Source organism: Xenopus laevis, chromosome 4S, assembly GCF_017654675.1.
Source record: "Xenopus laevis strain J_2021 chromosome 4S, Xenopus_laevis_v10.1, whole genome shotgun sequence".
NCBI lineage: Eukaryota > Metazoa > Chordata > Amphibia > Anura > Pipidae > Xenopus > Xenopus laevis.
The window spans coordinates 56,097,429-56,112,620 of record NC_054378.1 but is presented as its reverse complement, the minus strand read 5'-3'; the positions used below and the strand labels follow the sequence as shown (position 1 = coordinate 56,112,620).

Genomic DNA, 15,192 nt, shown 5'->3' with positions numbered 1-15,192 from the left:
GCATATGCAAATTAGGGGAGGGAAATCGTATGACTTTTTGTCACAAAACAAAGTAAAAAATGTTTTCCCTTCCCTAATTTGCATATGCAAATTAGGATTTGGTTCAGTATACGGCTGAATCTTTCGCCAAGGATTTGCCCAATTCCAAAATAGTGGATTCGGTGCATCCCTAATAATCACGTACCTCAGACCATGGGCCAGTGTTCCTGTTTGCTTTAAAGTGCACCAGCCTGTGTTACTATGCTTGTGAACCGTGCCACCATCTCTTCTGATATCTCAGTATAAAAACAGGTTTCTAAATTTCATGTAAGTAACAGTAATGGCTTCCGTCCCTGATCATGAGCCAAGAAAATACATTTTTAATAGGCTGTTTATAGGAGCAAACTTATAGACTGTCTATTGAGAGTTCCTTCAGCTAAATAAAATCATGTATTTTGTTCATAGTGCTGCCACCTTTTCTAGAAAAACAAAATAAGCACCATCTTATAAATATCTTCTCACCCTATTAATAAGGTTGGCATACATTTGTACTGGTTGTAAGATTTTCCATGCAGTCTCTTATTGCATTAGTGCTGTATAAGATCTCCACTTATCATGTGCAAATAAGGTGACCATTTGCACAGCCAGTGAATTCAACAATGGCGAAAGCACAGGTGACACAGGCAATAGCTGAGTGAAGGGGAGGAGAAATATTCTAGTAGTAGATAGTGATGGGCGTGAATTCACGGCGAATTTGTGCGATTCGCCGCCAGCGAATAAATTCGCGAAAAGCCCACGAAAATTCGCCCGGAAAAATTTGCTAATTTTCCGGCGAAGCGAAACGGCGCAAATTCGCCCATCACTACTAGTAGAAAATATATACATAATAATTAGGGCTTGCTCTCAAGAGCATCAAGCTTCACAATAAAAAAGAGGGGGGCCTCAGTGATGATTAAATGCAGGATTTAACTAGTAATATTACACAATTACTCCTCAATTTATCGGAGTCATTAATTCACCCACTGCCTAAATACTCTGCACAAGTTGCGGCTATAATTTTCTGTAACCCAATAGCAATATAAGGAATCATCAATAATTTCTATTTGGCAGCTACTGCCATTGGGTGTCTCACCACTTATCAGTAGGAAGCAACGTACAGCTATATATTTATATATATTCATGGCAAATTCGACTGTACTTTACTATTATGTTTCTAGGGGCCTAATTAATCACAGTTTGGTGATGTTGTAAGATCAAAGGGCCAGCGTGAATTAGACATAATAACTATGTTGATTACTTTATGAAACACAAAAGTCATGAACAACCTGAGCTCTTCATAACAGGTGCTTAGAGATGTCATTGGTTATAACTGCTACTCTGTCTCATGACTTAAGGAACATGTGCATTATTATAAATACTGTTCCTCCTTCCAAAATATATTGGATGGAGCCTTGGCATTCTATGATTTAGCCGGTGGCACAGTGTCTGTATATGGTCCTGGAACTCCCAAGTGATTTGTGAAATCATTCTGCTTTACAACAACCAGTACTTATTCCAATTAACAACGTAAGTCTAGATACTAATAAGATAACTGACTGGCCATACCATACCCATGTATTTCATTTGCTAATGGTGTTCCAATTTGTGATGCCTCAAAAATCAGACATGAGTAGCTGCAAGCCACATACCCACCACTGCTATATTTTTCAATAGTCAACTTGCACTTATAATAGGGGAAAACTAGCTAACTTAAATTTAATAGTGTAGTTCTTAAAGGGGAACTCCACACAAACATAACTTAATTTCAAGCAACTTTGCAATATACATCATTTAAAAAATATGCAGTCTTTTGATGATTTTTAATGGTTTCTGACAGTTCCCCAAGCCTAGCCTCCTGCTGATCTGTCTGACTACTTTGCTGAGCTGTCTGACTAGTTACTTTGTATCAAAAGCCATCTGTCCTCAGCCTGCATCCTCCAAACCCCACAATTCCCTGCACATGTGATTTCAATAAAAAAAGGAACATCATAGTGCAATGCGTTGTGGGTGATGTAGTTCCTGCATGCTGTCTGTAAGCTGTGGAGAAGTTTTTACAATTAGTAACATCAGTGTTTAGTCCCTCCTTCCCTGCCAGGATTTCAAATGATGCAGAAAGAGAAGAACTGTTAACCAGCTGGATTTCAGCATAGAAAATGGCATTTATTCATACTTTCATACTTTTTGAAGAAACAAGTAACTGTGGTGGGTATATTAGGGGTTTCTGTGTTATGTGAGCCTCTTTATCAAATTTTAGTTTGGAAGCCGGAGTTCCCCATTAATAACAGAGGCGGTCCAAGCAAGATAATGTTAGCGTGGAGGAAAAAGTCAGTATTAAGGAGCAAGTGCTGCTCATAATAGTTATTTTGTTTGAATAATAAATACCGTACTAGGTAAATAGCCAAAAGATATTCCATAATTTACAAGCATTTTGATGAGGAGGGTAGGGGAATAATATTAGTATTGGGCTACCGGTACACCTCTCTCTCATTCTACCTCTCTTTTCAGATGTGCCTGCTTCATGCCTGTCCTTTGGCTTCCCTGCGCCTTACTGGACATGTGATCACCAGGACACCCAGGATGCTCATCACTTCCCTTTTCTGATTCACTTCTGTACCCAAACTGGTGTCAGTATATTACAGCTGCTGAAAAAAACTTAACTTAAAATGATAACTTGGTTTTGCTCTTTAATTTGCTGACAGAATCTGCTCCTTTGCTGCCTGCCCTGACTGTTGGCCTAGGCTTGCTCTCTGCCAAAAAGTACTGCCATTAAAAGCTTATGCCCCTAATAGGTCTGTGGGCCTTCCTCAGGGTAGGACTGGGGGCCCGGGGCCGACTAGGGCTTCTGCCTCAGGGCCCGCCTCCGGACCCTGGCGGCTGCTGTGATCGGTCGCGGCAGGAAGAAAACCAGGGTGTGGATCAGAGCCGACGGGGCCCATTAGAGCCAAGGGCCCACCAGGGTTTTTTCCCCGGTGTTCTGCCGGCCCAGTCCCACCCTGGCCCTCCTGTTTCAGGCTGGATGACAGACATTGAGTAGCCTCATTCTTGGATTCTTAATCTAACTAGTATGTTGCAGTGGGCATTTTACCACCTCTAACCTCTTTAATAACACCATATTCAGTTATTAAAGTTTAATCAACGTTTATGTGCACAAAAAAATGGCAAAGGCCAGTAGATCAAATTACTTGAAAGCACTGCAGCTTCAGCAGATGGTTCAGAACTTAAATAAAAAGACTATTATTGCATAAAAAAATGTAAATGATTAGACTCAAAATGGGTTCATTGAAGATGTATCTGTTCATACTCATTAATCTTACCCATTAATATATGTATTATACCTATGAAAACATTTAACAAAAGGAAAGGGATCTTGCATTACTCTAACAAACTTAGCAAATGTTCAGTGCAACCAAATAATGGAGATCTCAGGAAAAACATGTACTAGAGCCCTGCTGCACTTGTAGTGATTGTGTAGTGTGGGAATTTGCCGACAATAACATACACCTTACTGTCTATTTACTTTAAGATGTCATAGCCTCCCATTTACTACAGTAAGAAGCACACTTGAAATGATCACCTTATACAGACCAACAGACTATAAGGTAAATATGGCAAACTAAGTTGCATTCCTCCAGCATGGAATGGATTAAATGCTCATTGGTTAGTTACCAATCTAAAGACTTCTACTGCTGGTCTAAGCAACCCTTGGTTTATAGGTGTGCAGCCCCCTCCATCACAGCATTAGTCATCATGATCTTTCCCTCCTCCCTAAGAGCACCAATCCTAATAACTACCCCACCAAACCATATCACAAAATGCGGGGAGCTGAACGGTCATTGGTGAGGGTCCGGCGTAACCGTACCCCTCTACGAATGGATGCCAGCATGTCACCTGCTGGAGGTTCTGATGCAGCCCCCCCACTTGCCAGAGCAGGGCTCTGACTCTTATCTAGTGCTGATGGGAATGGAAACTGACCATCACCAAGAGCATGTGCCCCAGCTACTAGCTCACCAATTTTTTCCACCAGGCTGTGTCGATTGGCAGCCAAGAGCCCACCTCCCATTTCCTCCTCTTCCCCTCCCCCTCCTCCATAAACAGACATTTCCCCTGTGCCACCCCAGGCTGTATTGGGTAGACTGAGCCTTTTTGGCGAAGATTTGGCATAGTCAAGAGGGTTACCATCATCCCCACCCAAGTAAAAGACACACTCTTCACTTCCCACACGTGACCGTCCTCCAAGCCCCCCTCCAGGAGAGTCTGGCACTGTGGGGGTTCTCACTGGCACAATTGGAGGGCGGCATGGAATGGGTCCAGCATTAGACAATGTGCGTCTGACAGTAGGTTTTGTCGAAGGAGTACGTCTAATGGTTGCCACGCCAGGAGTAGAAGTTGCTTGTGGCGGTGATGGTGCAGAGCCAGAAGGAGTGGCTGCACTGGGCAGACCTGCTGTTGAGGCTGGGCGCTTGGTCTGAAGCATACGTCGGTAGTTCTGAGCCAGGCTGCTGTTCCGCGGGACAGTGGATGATCTGTCAAAGTCACCAGATCCGTCTGCATCAGCATCCCCATTTACTGAGTAACAGTCATAATCAGATCCTGTACCATAATAAATCAGAAATACAATACCAATAAAAGTATATATAAACATATACTGTATAATATTAACTATAAATAAAGGATCTCAAAAAAAACCCAGTATCATCAGAGGTTCTGGGAATTGTGTAACGACAGATGAGGTACCGCATACTGGACATTAATTTCTCCAGGATTGGTAAATCAATTGTAAAAAGATTTTTGGAAATTAAAACAATGAGGGAGGGTCTGAAATCTTAAAATAATCGTGAGAAACAACCCCTTTTATGGCACAGAAATCAAAATGCTGAATACAGAGTGTGTGATAATGTAATCATCAGTAACATGAGAAACAGATCAAGGATTATAATTTCAGATAACCTACCATTAAAAAGCAATGTAGTGGGAAAGCAATTTAAAGCAAATTATTTAAAAAAGGAATTCTAAATAGGATAAAGCAATTTTAGGGAATTAAAACTAAAATTAAGAATTTCAGGGGCAGAATAGAAAGACCAACTGGTCTTTGATCAAAATGTATTTTTATATACTGTATTTAAAGGAGGATATCATTTTTAATTGTTGTTATTCTATCTCATGTATCTCAAGAAGAACACCCGTTTTGTTTAGAATTTACTTACTGAACTAAAAAAATAAATGTTATTTGGCCTGGTACAGAACAGCGATACCTTGTGATGGGATAGTGTCCTCCGAGCAGGAAGGGGTGGTGGTTTGGGTGCTGTAGCCACTAGAGTATTGCAAGGAATCACGACTACTCTTCTGATGCTCTAGACTCAAACCACGAGTCAAAACCATTGCTAGGTCACTGGCCGCTGGGGACACTTCTTCTCCATGCTGTTAAGGCAAGACCTTCCATTAAAACATGGCGCAACATCAAATTTTAACCTTCCTCCTTGCGATGTTAATTAATTGCATGAATGCATAATAAATACTGTTTTACTGCATATTAGAAACTGTATAATAACTGGCAAAACTATTTCCCAAACTATAAATAATCAAGGTGAAAAGGCTTATCTCTGCTACTAGATTTAGCAGCAAGTGTCCAGGAAATTTTTCTTTATATAGGCACCCAAGGGCTGCCTCCCTAAATCTTCTGCCTTAGGAACAGGACCTTGGGCAGTGTTCTAACTATAGAAAAAAACAGGGCTCTGTTTCCTCTATATGTCTGAGAATGCCCTTCTTCCCAGACGAGCTCCTACCAAGTCTTCCAAAAGCTGGCGGGAGGAGGAGGCATCGGTCGCAAGTGAGTGTATGTGGTCGTCTTTGCAGGATGGCCAAGTAAAAAAACATTTTTGTAGGGGGCCCCACATGCAGTTGTTGCGCCACTGCCCTCTGTATCTATATACAAATACAGCCCTGGGGCTACTATGTCCAGATCCCCCCTGAGTGTCTTCATAAAACATGATTTTACTGATTTACAACACTGGTTTTCAGGCCAGCTTTGAGGTCCAGCATGACAGCGTGGTCCCCCTTTAGCTTATCACAAGCTCACAGACGACAGACCCCCAAAAAACTACTTTGCTGCAGGGCTTGAACATTCGAAAATGTAATCTGCTTCTGCACCATATCTGCCTGTGTATGGTTCATCAGCATATGAGAAAGTGAAGAGCAGCTGTTGGTTAGAAATAGAAAGGCGGCCATGCTGCGTAGGATATCTGTCCATTTGCCCCGGGAACTGTTCAGTCAGATACTGTACCAGGGTGTCTGTGTATGGTGTTTTGATGTAAAATAAAAGCAAGTGATACAGGCTAACAGACCACTTGTTACTCTAGTTTGTACAAACAATATGATAAACTCATCTAAAAAGACATCAAGGCAAATTCTGATTAAATGTCTCCAAAAGGACATTGATATGTGTGCAGTGTCAGGCCAATAGCTGCACAGTAACAGATGGAATGCATTCTTGTCACTGCAGTCTCACACAGACCAGGAGGGGGTTGAATGAAAGGAATAATGGAGGCAGAGGAACCACTTTGCATCAGCCTTGGTGCACCTTGGAATGGGGAATAAGAAATATAGGACAAGTCAAAAGAATGATTAAGTAGCAGAAAACAAATTGGAGGGCAAATCCTTAGGGCAATGTAAAGAAGGTATATTTCCCAGCTGCCCCATGTCATGTGACTTGTGCCTGCGCTTTAGGAGAGAAATGCTTTCTGGCAGGCTGCTGTTTTTCCTTCTCAATGTAACTGAATGTGTCTCAGTGGGACATGGGTTTTTACTACTGAGTGTTGTTCTTAGATCTACCAGGCAGCTGTTATCTTGTGTTAGGGAGCTGTTATCTGGTTACCTTCCCTTTGTTCTTTTGTTTGGCTGCTGGGGGGGAAAGAGAGGGGGTGATATCACTCCAACTTGCAGTACAGCAGTAAAGAGTGATTGAAGTTTATCAGAGCACAAGTCACATGACTTGGGGCAGCTGGAAAATTGACAATATGTCTAGCCCCATGTCAGATTTCAAAATTGAATATAAAAAAATCTGTTTGCTCTTTTGAGAAATTGATTTCAGTGCAGAATTCTGCTGGAGCAGCACTATTAACTGATTCATTTTGAAACATTTTTTTTTTCCCCATGACAGTATCCCTTTAAGCCCTGCCTTGCTTAGCTCTTGTATTACGTATTTTCAGAGGGCTGTAATATTTATAATATTATATTTGAATCCATTTCCTGTCTTTGTGGACAATATGACAACATCAAATAGTCAACTCTACATCATTTGTACTACATATACCCTCTCTGTTTGCCAGCACCATCACATTTTCCTAAAATCACAATCGAATTTTCCCTCTGACACATCATCATGACATTTACATGTGCTCTGTAAAGTTCTTGCAATCAAGAATGCAGGCTTAAACAGGCAAAACTTCTTATGATAAAAAGTCTTGCTTGCATTGAGCACTGTAATGGTTAAGCTGAGCTCAGGAGAGGAAGTTAGGAGAGAGAAGAAAAAAATAGGAGCATATACATGTAGCTAGAGCAGTGTTTCTATGGGAACTGTCAATGCCATCTATATATTGGCTGCTAGACCTGAGGATGTGTTTGGTAGCATGAGTTAAGGAGAACTGAACATGCCCAGTAGCCAACAGCCAAAGTAAATTCCCAAGGGAGGAAGCTAAGTGGGTTACAGGAGGAGAAGGAATCCTAAGTGATTAAGTGGATGCTGCAGCCTTACTAGTAACCACTAACCACAACCAGAGTGGCAGTTGTCAAAAGAGGCTGTTCAAAGTCAATAAAGTGTGAAGAAAACATGCACACATAACTTGTGTGACAATTGTGCAACATCTAAGCATGAGTTAAGCTGCTTTGCTAAGAATATTTTATGTAGTGTTTACATAATAAATATGGTTGCACTAGCGAAGTCATGCTCAACTAATTCTTTTTGAATTATGCTTCTCTAAAGGATTATAAAGTGCTTTATCAGTGTTCCTAAATGATTTATCTACTTCCTCCTCTCAATGTGTTCTAGAAGCTGGGTACACATTACAGTGCATAATTATTAAATGTAGTTTGCTGTACAGGTAACTGGAAACAATGAGTGCACCCAGTGTTGTAACCGTAGGGAAAACATGGATGCAGGTGGAATCTTTTTAATGCCCCCCCCCCATTACCACCTCCAAGCCAACACCCTGTCTCTTTCGTCTCTTTCTTAGATCTCTTTCAGTGTTTTGAAAATGACCTATATTTGTACTTTTTAAATTTGTATCTTTTAATAAATTCAATGACATTTGTGGTTAAAGAGAAGTGAGTTTAGTCCCGCTTTCTAAAACCACTAAAGTAAAACTGATGATAAATAAGCCTCCATGTGTTGCATGATCATATAAACTCAAGCAAAAAAATAATCTGGCATATTTATACATATGGTTTTTATTTTTACACCAGGTTAAAGTCTAAAATTCTCTATTTTGAATCACTGCATTGATGGCAATGCGAAAAATGTAGATGGAAATTTTTTTTAGTTAAATGTGGCAGTACAGACTTGGTTTTTACATAGAGTTTTACACAATGTTATATGTTTACATACAATAGTCAGTTGTTCCCTGAAAAACAACTCACCATAGTGTTTATGTAAATATGATGAACACACTAGAGTGTAATATAATGTATTATGCCCACCTTAGCAGCAATAACAGCAGGAGACATGCGGGGTCGATAAGGATCCTCCATGATCTGGTACCCTGGGCCAAGTTCTGCCTCCCGCAGATGTTCAACTCTGTCCTTCCTGCGCTGAAGGGAAGTAACAGGTGGCGTTTCATAAGGACCAGAGCGGGACCAATCCTGTGACATACAAAGTTTAATCAGATAATGATCAAAAATGACTTTTGAGTGCTTCACATATTATGGGCAGCCACTGATATGAATTCCCATGTTGTCACAAAGCCTTAAAAACAGTAGCCACTCTACAACTCACCAAAGACACCTCCAATTGGGCCAAACTTAACCTGAAACATTTAACATCAAAAATCAAAAAAGACCTAAAAACCTGGAAAGACAAACCCATTTCGTGGTTTGTGAGGATGAGCTTAGTAAAATAATATTACGCTTAGAATCTTATACATCTTCCAAACACTTCCACTGCAGATAGGAGAATTGCAACTGAACCAATTACAAAAAAATATTACAAAAATGTATCTGGCAAGACAAAAAAACAAGAATTAGCTACAAAACTCTAATTAAAACTAAACGTAAGGGAGGCGTCTCCCTACCTGACTGCCACACATATTACTACGCATCAGTTCTACTGAATAATATATTGGTCCCACTACGCAAATATCCATTTGCACTTACCCTGGATAGACCGTTTATATATAGGAGATTGAAACATCCAGACCACCCCCTCCTCTCTAACACCATGATGATGTGGGAATAAACTGTCGTACAAAATATTCAATCACCACATTTCCGTCACCCTTGATACCCTTAATCAACAACCCTGCCTTTCCTCCTGGATTACAATCCAACAGTTTACAGGAATGCCTGTGAGACGGGAATCTTCAACGTTATTATTTTATGGAAAATAAATCACTCATACTCAAAGAACAATTACAAAAATTTAAGCCATTCAAACAGATGGACCATTAAAAATTTGCACAAATCTCCCACTACTTTTATAGCCTAGGAGGACAGGTGGGCTCCGCTAATGAGGCGAGTTGAGAAACAAAAATGCAGCTCCTGGTAACTAAGAGACGAATTTCCATTTTTTCAACCCGGAAATTCGGCTAGTGACGTGGACGCCTGACCCCATCTGGCTCTGAAAATGTGAGTGCTGTGGGGGGGGGGGCAGGATTGCCCCTGTAGGAGGAACACAAACATTAGCACACAAACTCACCACATTTGAAACAACATGTTCATCACAAGGCCCACCAAAGCATGTAATCTCCCTCCTATACCAATTGCTTCAACTACCAACTAGATGGACATCGGTATCATATACCAATAGGTGGTCCAGAGACCTAAACTCTCAGCTAGAGGTGGTACAGATTGAAAATATGCTTTCTCAATTACTTAAAAGTTCGAACTAAACTATAAGATATTAACAAGGTGGTATCACACACCTTCCAAATTACAGCACACATATAAAACTTCAAACGGAAGATGCTGGCGTTGCAACAGAGAAAAAAGAACCATACACCATATGTTTTGGACTTGTGACCTTATAAGACCTTTCTGGGAAGAGGTATGCTCACTCTCTAGCCAAATCCTCGGGGTCAACATACCTGCAGACCCTTCACATGTACTGTTATTCCATAACCGACGTTCAGTAGCAACTTTTAACCCCAGTTACTGAATGCAGCAACTTTTAATACGACTGCATTGGAAAACGACATTAAAGAATGGTTCAATAAAATTTATTTGATTTGAGGAACTGTGTACCTCTAACCCAGATCAGTTTACTAAATTTCAGCTGTCTGTATAAGAGGGTTTCTCTTCAAAGAAACAGACTCCTACAAAGCAAAACCACAGGGAAGTGTAGGTTCACCAGTACCCCGCGACATCTACCTGCCTACTTTCTCTATCTCCCCCTCTCTTCCGCAACTATACGCCTACCCCTTTTCCCTCAATACTTTAGCTTCTTATTTAAACCGCAGTAGCATATTATATATGATTATTACATGATTATATATGAATATTATACATGATACAATTTCCACTGAACAATTTCATGAAAACCATAATTATTTGAGCATACAAAGCTCTGTATAGTCGGATGTTTACAATGAAGCTATCTGAAAAAAACAAACAAAAAAACCCAGTAGCCACTAAGGAGCAGAAAGTGCCATACATTTTTACCCACAAGAATTCAAGTTACAAAAATAGCATTTTACCTCGATTCCATTTACTAAAATTTGAGTTTCACTTTTTTAACGAAAATGCATTTTTTACAGCTATTTCTGAAGTCTTTTTTACATTTCTTTTAGGGATTCTTGCACCATATTTTGAACTGTGCTGACATGGTAGAAACCATAATAATGTATGGCCTAAGTGTAGCAAGTGTTCTGGTAGTCTGCCAAAGTCTTGATTCAAAAATTCCCCAAACTTTTTAGTGAGAGAATTTTTCTTGTTTTCACACAAGAAAACAATTTGGCACAAGTAATAATAAATCTTTTGCTCTTGTGTCAGATAGGTATGAGTTAGGTCAGGGATGATAAAAATACTGTAGCCTACCAGGAAGATCTTAGGAGTTATCTCTTAAAACATATTTGCTATCCAGGGTTTATTGTTATCTATAACATACTGTAGATTAGGCCTACGTTACAGTGGACAGGTTAAAATTGGTACAAGCAGATAAATACTTACAGAGGTGGGTGAGCTACACTCACTAACTGACTGGCAAGTCTCTGAAGCTTCTGAAGATGCAGAACTAGAAGACTTCTGTTTTAAGGAAGAGAACACAGAAAAAAAAGTCTTCCTTTTTGAACCTGGCCACTATAGTAGCACCTTTATATAACATTTTGAAACAAAAGAAGTATTTATAGATCTACATTTTCCATTATGTTCTGTACTGATGTACACTGCTTGGTTTACATGCATTATAATATATAGTTAAAGGAAAACTATACCCCCAAAATGAATACTTAAGCAACAGATAGTTTATATCAAATTGAATGACATATTAACGAATCTTACCCAACTGGAATATATATTTACATAAATATTGCCCTTTTACATCTCTTGCCTTGAACCACCATTTCGTGACTCTATCTGTGCTGCTTCAGAGATCACCTGACCAGAAATACTACAACTCTAACTGTAACAGGAAGAAGTGAGGAAGCAAAAGGCAGAACTCTGTCTGTTAATTGGCTCATGTGACCTTACATGTGGTTTGTATGTGTGCGCAGTGAATCTTACGATCTCAGGGGGTGGCCCTTATTTTTTAAAATGGCAATTTTCTATTTATGATTACCCAATGGCACATACTACTAAAAAAGTATATTATTATGATAATGGTTCATTTACATGAAGCAGGGTTTTACACATGAGCTGTTTTACTCAGTATTTTTTAATAGAGACCTACATTGTTTGGGGGGTATAGTTTTCCTTTAAGATTTTTGCAGTACTTCAACTGGCTCTTCCATGGAACTCAGCATCCTACCCACCAACCCATAATCATTAGTGTCTATACTGGTCAGGCAGAGAACAATATTAATATTAACAACTGTACTTGAAAAAGTGATATTGACCCTCATATGTATACACAGTGATAATACATTGTACATTTTGCCTAATCCATGCTCATTTTGGTTATTTCTATACTCTGCACTGGGGGAATGTTGGAAATCTCTGGAATATATTAACTGCATAAGTGTAATTATGATAAATAATCTCCTGAAAGCATATCAAAATATTCTACAAGAGCTTCTAGTATATTACCTGGCTAGTGATGTCAGATGGCATCGGCGATGGTGGCTTTGAATAATTGGCTTCATGAGAACTGCATCCAGAATCATGTGAGGAGACGCTGACCAATCGCTGAGGGCCCCCAGTGGGCGGGAGGCTGCGATAGCGACATGCGGAACCCGGTGAGTGTGGGTGCGCGGCAGCAGGCCATGAAGGGGTAGTCTTTGTACTGTGATGATTGGATGGGCAAAACGAGGGAGGGGCAGAGTATTTATAAGGTAAGTGTAAGGGATAGCAGATGGATGAATGAGGCAGTGAAGTGGACACAATTTAATAAAATGTAGCTTCAAATTTGGATTAGCCTGAGGTATCAATAACACTGGATGAGTGTATGAGAAAAATTTTTTAAAATATGAGATCACAAAGGAATATTAATGTCAGGATGTTATTGTGTTACAATGCATATATATGTTTAAAGCCTAGTAATAAAGAAAGGGATTTAATATTCATCAAAATAAATTTAACAACGTGTTATATGATTTGCTCAGGCGCTCTTTAGAAGACTCAAAGAAGAACCCCACACTGACCCTGTTCCTTGAGCCGAAGTAGCAGACATACCTGCACATGCTGGATTTGCGGGACCCAGAGCTGCTCGGCGATGAGGGAGGTGTCTGGTAGGACCATGTATAGTCTGAACCTTTTAGGTCTGTAATAACCTGTTAAGATCAATGGTTATGTTATCAATTAATAAAATATTACTATAAAATTTACACATATATAGAGAGAGAGAGAGAGAGAGAGAGGGGGGGGGTGAGAGGGTGTGAGAGAGAGTGAGAGAGAGAGAGTGAGAGAGAGAGGGGGGGGGTGAGAGAGGGTGTGAGAGAGAGTGAGAGAGAGAGAGAGAGAGAGAGAGTGAGAAAGAGAGAGAAAACACAAAATCTAGAACACAAAGAAGCTGCACACAAATTACTTGTTAAATAATATTTTGTTTGTGGTGTATCGTTCAACATTTCACCCCCTTTTTGGAAATCTGCTTTAAACAAAGAAAACAACCAAAACAGCTGATGAAGGTCCGGAGGAAAAATTAAAACATTAAAAAATAATAAGTGTCTGCAGCTTTTCTGTGTTCTAGATACTACTTTGATTAGCTTGTGCCTAGTGCACTCTGTACCTCTGATTATAAATAGGGTATACTGTATATACCCTTTGCACCTCTGACCTGTTCACTGGCTGCAGGCAGCTTGTGAGGTTCATCTGTCAGCACCACTAGGTCATCAATGATCCCTTGTAGGTGAGTGACCTCTGCCAGCATGTGAATTTCTCCATTCTGCAATAAAAAGCATGGAAGAACTGTAGGCTTAGCAAAAATCTTTTGCATCCTTAAATCAAGTGATGTATCAGCTTCATGCCCACAAAAGCTCAAATATTACAAAAACACTTCTGTTAAGTTCTTTTTTAGTTTAATACCCTTATTTTGTGCGAGGACAAACTATCAATGTGGTGACAGATTGAACAGTCAATAAAAATACTTATTGTTTAAAATGTACAGATTAAAGTGAAATTGGTAATTCCCCTTTTATAGTAACTGGACAAGAAAGTATGACATAAAGCAACCTCCTCTGAACCTCATTAGTCTTAGTAACAAGAAACATGAATGGAGGGAGGTTGGTGAGTGCTTCTAAAAAGAGACTTGGAGACATAATATCTGGTAATAATTTGAAAACATTTTTAAATATAGAGGCTGGTAGAATGCCTAGCTCTGATGTATCCTAGCATAAGCTAACATAAAGACAAAGCTGTCTCATTCACATGAATAATGTGCCATGTGGGTTACACTGATGCAGGAGCAAGTCTACTGTGTTCAAATTAAAGAAACACAAGTTAGGTTCTCTTGATGTCTTTCATAAGGAACAAAGGCTTTAATCACAGGAAATGAGCAGTGTATTTAAGCAGGGCAAAGGAACCTGTTTTAATAAAATATTTCATTCTGTGGTACCCACTATATTTGGCAATATGTGTGTCACCCTCAAGATGGCACTGCAGCGCAAGTTGAGCAAATGTGTTATAGTATTTAATACATGGATGTTTTACTTTGCTCTGTAAAAATAAATGCCTAAAGAATACCTAATAATTTAGCAGCACATTTTTATGTTGTTACGCCAGGGCTGAGATAGGTCTAAAAAAATCATATCAGATGTTGCAGCTAAAAAAAAGCTTCGTTATACATTATACTTCATCAAACTATGGACTCATGTACAAGGTACTTTTTTTATTATTACAGAAGGAAATTGTTTTTAACCATATGAATTATTGATTATTGAAATGGCCTTCAGGTAATTCGGAGCTTTCTGGATAACGGGGTTCCAGATAAAAGATCCCATACCTGCATGTAAAAAGCATGCATAAATATAGGCTCAATGTTTTTGTTTGTCCAGAAAGCCACCTTATCCAGCTATAAAATTAGTACAAATGAAAAGGGAATGAAACTCAGCTGGCGAGCAGAGGTTAGTCAAGTTGGAAACTTTAGTCCTCATAGCTGCATAATGTACTGAAGCTCATGGTGGCACTGTTGCCTAAACTTGAATTCTGAATCTTATCACCAACGACTGAAAAGCAAGTGCCATCTCCTATTCCTATAACGCTGCGCTGAAATCTGGGACTTTAAAGTGTTTGGAGCAGGATGCAGGATTACCCAAACTGCAATAACTCAACCAACTGCTTCACACATCCCAATTAAAAGTCACATATATTTTCTCGCCA

The 15,192-nt window shown here is 39.6% G+C and overlaps 1 protein-coding gene across 4 annotated transcripts in view; it reads right to left on the bottom strand.

The window, feature by feature from the left end:
• Window positions 1-3,139: 3,139 nt before the first annotated feature.
• mtss2.S (MTSS I-BAR domain containing 2 S homeolog) overlaps window positions 3,140-15,192 on the bottom strand; it is a 55,967-nt gene continuing 43,914 nt past the window's right edge. For all 4 annotated transcript variants that reach the window (XM_018260634.2, XM_041561263.1, XM_018260635.2 and 1 more), the window contains 7 exons: window positions 13,652-13,759; window positions 13,051-13,148; window positions 12,466-12,661; window positions 11,392-11,466; window positions 8,710-8,871; window positions 5,271-5,436; window positions 3,140-4,608 (listed from right to left, as the gene is read on the bottom strand). In XM_018260634.2, coding sequence (XP_018116123.1) covers window positions 3,824-4,608; window positions 5,271-5,436; window positions 8,710-8,871; window positions 11,392-11,466; window positions 12,466-12,661; window positions 13,051-13,148; window positions 13,652-13,759 — 1,590 coding nt within the window. In that variant the 3' untranslated portion in view covers window positions 3,140-3,823. The remainder of the gene's footprint in view (window positions 4,609-5,270; window positions 5,437-8,709; window positions 8,872-11,391; window positions 11,467-12,465; window positions 12,662-13,050; window positions 13,149-13,651; window positions 13,760-15,192) is intronic.